We start from the raw sequence: 4,346 nt of genomic DNA, 5'->3' as shown, positions 1-4,346 counted from the left end.
TATGAAAACATCTTGTTTCTTGCTGACAAGAGAAAAATGTCCTCAGACAAACGACACATTTATACAATTTTGACGTATTTCTCCTTTAAGAAAAATAATTAAAATCAGCTTTTTGAAGCTTATTTTTAACTATTTAGCTCTGAATGATTACAAATTTGAAAAAGCTCCAAGACTTTGGATTTTGTTTTGCTGCCCTGTTTTAGCACATGTGTCTACTGTTTGCTGAGTATTGGTTTTATTTCTGTTATGTTTATTTTAGTTCTCTTTTTTACTGCTTTATTTGCGTCTCTCACATTCATTTAGACCATAACAACACGTTATTTAAATAAAAACGGTAAATAAATGAGCTGATCTCTCTTCATTTTGTTGAGCTGCTTACTGACTTTTTTCCAATACATTTTAAAAAAGTGCACATTTATCTTACATTTTTAAATTTATATGGGATTTAGCAAAGAAAAAGAACATTTAGAGTGGAAGTGAAAATCCAGAATTTATCTAGTTTTTACTTATGAAATAATTCTACGAGCTCAGCTTCCAAGTGGAATCACCCTGCTTTAATGCATCACATTTATCTTTTTTAAAGCTGTCAGCATTCTGAAACACTTAAAGGAAAAAAACTCACTGATGTTTTCAGTCACATAAAATGACAGAAAACTGTCGATGGGTTTAGTTCTTGCTGAGCTGGCGTATAGTTTAGATATGTTGCCTCCGGGGATCATCGCCTCCACTTCGCTCCAAACTGTCTGGATGACATCCAACACCTCCTGCGCTGTTCTCACACAAATCAGCCATCTGATCAGCTGGAAGTCAGTCAAACCATTACCAGCCTTTCATAATAAAATATAATATATATCAAGTCAGATTTCACTAAATATGAATGAACATATTTTTTTCTAAATCAAGTTGCTTTTATTGACATTATTATAGGAGTCACACCCTTTTTTCTCTTGAAGGCCTGCTTTGACACAATTCTCAAAGGTTATTTTCGTTTTATTTATCTAATAAAACAACAGGAATTCGGTTCCATCGTGATTCATTCTTTCACCATTATTGTTATTTTCCCCCTTTTTTCTTAATTGCCATCTGTCCATCATTGGCGCAGAAAGCTGAGAAGCTGGGCCACAACATAAAGTCTCCCACGTCTATTATTTATTTATTTATTTTTTGTTTTTTATTTATTTGTCTTATTGCAACAAAACACATCACAAAACATTGACACATTACTTCACGAATATTTCGATCCATAACGAGTTTTCAGAGGTGCGCCTTGAGTGTGTGTGTGTGTGTGCGTGCGTGCGTGCGTGCGTGCGTGCGCGTGTGCGTGTGTGCGTGTGTGTGTGTGTGTGTGTGTGTGTGTGTGTGTGTGTGTGTGTGTGTGTGTGTGTACTGGACCAGAAAGTGTATGTGTGTGTCGGATGATTAGCAATATCCTCCAGTTGCAAAATTAAAAAAGAAATAACCACACTCAACAGCATCTGCGTGCGCAGCCACCAACATTGTGCAGAAATACATGAAGTGCATCGCAGCTGCTCCACGGGGGGTGGGGGTGGGGTGGGGGGCAAAGTTCACGTCAAACAACCCAGGACAGCGTTCGTTTCTTTGCATATCGATGGAGACGGATTCTTTCTTCCATTTTTTAAGGCATGGGACATTTTGCTCAGCTGTGGTGACAATTTTACAGCAATGCAAACATAAATTAATGAATAAATAAATGAATAAACGAACACGTAAATAAAAAGTGAATAAATAAAATACCGCGTGGAAATCCACGAAGAAAATCCACACCGCTGATTTCACTTTGTTTTAATGTTCACATTCAAACGGACGTAGAATAAACCCACAAACAAATAAAAAATAATAAATGAAGTTTACATTCACTTCGCACTAGAAACGTACCACCGCCTCCAAACGCACCCCAAACTTTCAGGTGACGTCATTCTCATCGAATGAGTTTTTCATCTCCTGTCGCAGCCTAATTATTATCAGTTTTTACAACAAGTAACTATTTATTCAATCTTAAATTAGGTGAGATGTCTCTCGAGAAGACAGTTTATTTTCTAATAAGTAAAGATTGCATTTGGCTAGATTGCATAGCTCAATTTACAGTTATTGCAAACTTTCCTGAAGAAGCGAGACATTTGTTTGTTTTTTTCCGGTTGTTGTCATTTAGTGGGTCATGTTTGCCCTATAAACATTTTAAATGGCTTTACAGATTTTTTTTAAACAGTCCGATTTTGTTATTTTTATGTTAAAACGTGTCGTTTCCGACCTCTGCTGATATCAATAAAACATTCAGAACTGTAAACACTTTGCTGAAAATCATAATAAACGAAACACTTAACATCTGAAATTAGTAGAAACAAATAGCACCGAATTATATTTTCCTTTTTCATTTTCTTAATGTTAATTTATGTCCTTAGTGATTAAAAACGGTTATGCGCTCCCGTCTGTCGTTTATCAACACACATAAATCACCAAAGTACTGATTTAATCTTTAAAAAATTACTTTCATTTTCATGGTAAATTTGGAGTTTTTGCTGCGCATCTGCGCCTCTGAGTCCATGCACACGCACTCTGCGCAGAGAATGTTGAACTTTGTACAGCTGATTGATTAATTGTGGAAAGAGCCATTAACTTCCCCTTGTGCTTGAAATGACTGGCTGCGGACGTGGAGATCGTAGGGGAAACGGGCCTCTGGAGACACTCGGTACATTGAGTTAGGCGCAAGGGCCGTGCGTCCTGGCGCGCAGTAGCGCATGCCGTAGTGGCTGCTTTTGCTGTAATCTGGCGGCTCCTCGTGTTTGAGGGAGAAAATCCCGTTAAAGTTCATCGGGGGGCTCAGCTGGCCGTCGAAATGTGGACTCTCGCTGTCCGGTGACGGATTCTCGAAGTAGGGCTCGTAGGCGCTGCCGTAGCCGTAGTGTCGGAACGGCTTGGTGCCGGTGTCCAGGGCGCTGCTGCTGTGGCCCGGGGGAGAGTTCATATCCGACCCGGTGTACGAGTACACGGCTTCGTACGGGGATCTGCCTGAGAACATGACCTCTCCGTTGTGGTCTGTGAGGAAATTTCTTGCGTTCAGCTGCAAACAGCCGGCCACCAAGTTGGTCGTGGGCTGGGATAATCCTTTGCACAGAGTCTGAACAAACGCAAGCAAGTCCGGTCTCTTCCCCGCGCTCAAGGTCTCTGACAGTGCCCAGATGTAATTTTTAGCCAATCGCAGCGTCTCGATCTTGGACAGTTTTTGAGTTTTGGAGTAGCACGGCACAACTTTGCGCAGACTCTCCAGCGCAGCGTTCAAGCCGTGCATCCTGCTGCGCTCCCGGGCGTTGGCTTCCTGGCGCCGCATTTTGGCCCTGTCCACCTGCTCCTTCCCGGGCTTCTTTTTCCGGGGGCCTCGCTTTTTAGGAAGCCCGTTCTCATCCTGATCGTCCTCCCTCTCGTCCTCCTCCCTGTCGGAGATGTCGTCCTCGGTGTCCCTCATGTGTGGGTTGGACCTGTCAGAGTTGCGCTGTCGCTCCTGATCCAGGCTCGCAGGTAAGCTTTCACGGGGATAACTGGCACCAAACCGGAGCTCACACATCACACGAGGTTCCTCGAATGGCAGCGTCAACATATCTCCTGTAAAGATCAGAGGAAACGTGAGAGCAAAGAACAGCAGCGGCGTCTTTTGAAGGTTGCCAGTTAATTAGCTCGTAAATGAGTCCTCCCTGGTGTGGAAAAGTAACAAACTGGGCGAGTGGGTTGGCGTGACAGCTTTTACCTTATCAGCGCTCAACTTCATTGTCCCCTGACTTGTGAAATCTAAATTTGTTGCATCAAATATGGAATTTGCTTTGGATATTTGTTTATCAGACAAAAAAATCATCCCACTGTCTAAAAAAAATCACAAATAAAAATACCACTAACCTGGTCAGCGTGTAGCTTGCATGGCCCCTATGTCACCTCTAGATCTCCACTGCTGCTTCCTTCAAGACAGAGCCGCGAGCCGCGCAGCCTCTTTTCTCCGCTCTCCCTCTCTCTCTTTGAGGAATGACACTCATGCCAACAGCGGGTACCCATGCCATCTGCCGCTGACGTCTTGTGGCAGCCGAGACCACGTGCTCAGTGTCCCACGGGACCTCCACTCCGCACCGATCATCTGGCAGCTTCAGTAATAGGCACCGGGAGGCCCGCGTTTACCGTGAAAAACACAAACCGGAGAGGGATAACAACGAGTACCGGCGCCTCCAGGTTGTTTGGATGAAAGGGACACGCAGAAGAAAGGCACCATGTCGTATTTTAACCAAAGATGTACAATAAAACAATATTTAAAACTAAATATTGTTGTTTAGCTTCTATTCTTTATC

The 4,346-nt window shown here is 42.8% G+C and overlaps 1 protein-coding gene across 1 annotated transcript; it reads right to left on the bottom strand.

The window, feature by feature from the left end:
• Positions 1–1,143: 1,143 nt before the first annotated feature.
• On the bottom strand, positions 1,144–4,119 carry neurod6b (neuronal differentiation 6b). The gene is made up of 2 exons (XM_015956603.3): positions 3,907–4,119; positions 1,144–3,618 (listed from the first exon to the last, which is right to left on the bottom strand). The coding sequence occupies exon 2, from the start codon at positions 3,611–3,613 to the stop codon at positions 2,612–2,614; it is 1,002 nt and encodes a 333-aa protein (XP_015812089.1). The 5' UTR covers positions 3,614–3,618; positions 3,907–4,119; the 3' UTR covers positions 1,144–2,611.
• Positions 4,120–4,346: the final 227 nt, after the last annotated feature.

Source organism: Nothobranchius furzeri, chromosome 11 (assembly GCF_043380555.1).
Source record: "Nothobranchius furzeri strain GRZ-AD chromosome 11, NfurGRZ-RIMD1, whole genome shotgun sequence".
Taxonomy (NCBI): domain Eukaryota; kingdom Metazoa; phylum Chordata; class Actinopteri; order Cyprinodontiformes; family Nothobranchiidae; genus Nothobranchius; species Nothobranchius furzeri.
The sequence above is the reverse complement of the archived record's forward strand: the minus strand, read 5'-3'. Positions and strand labels throughout refer to the sequence as shown.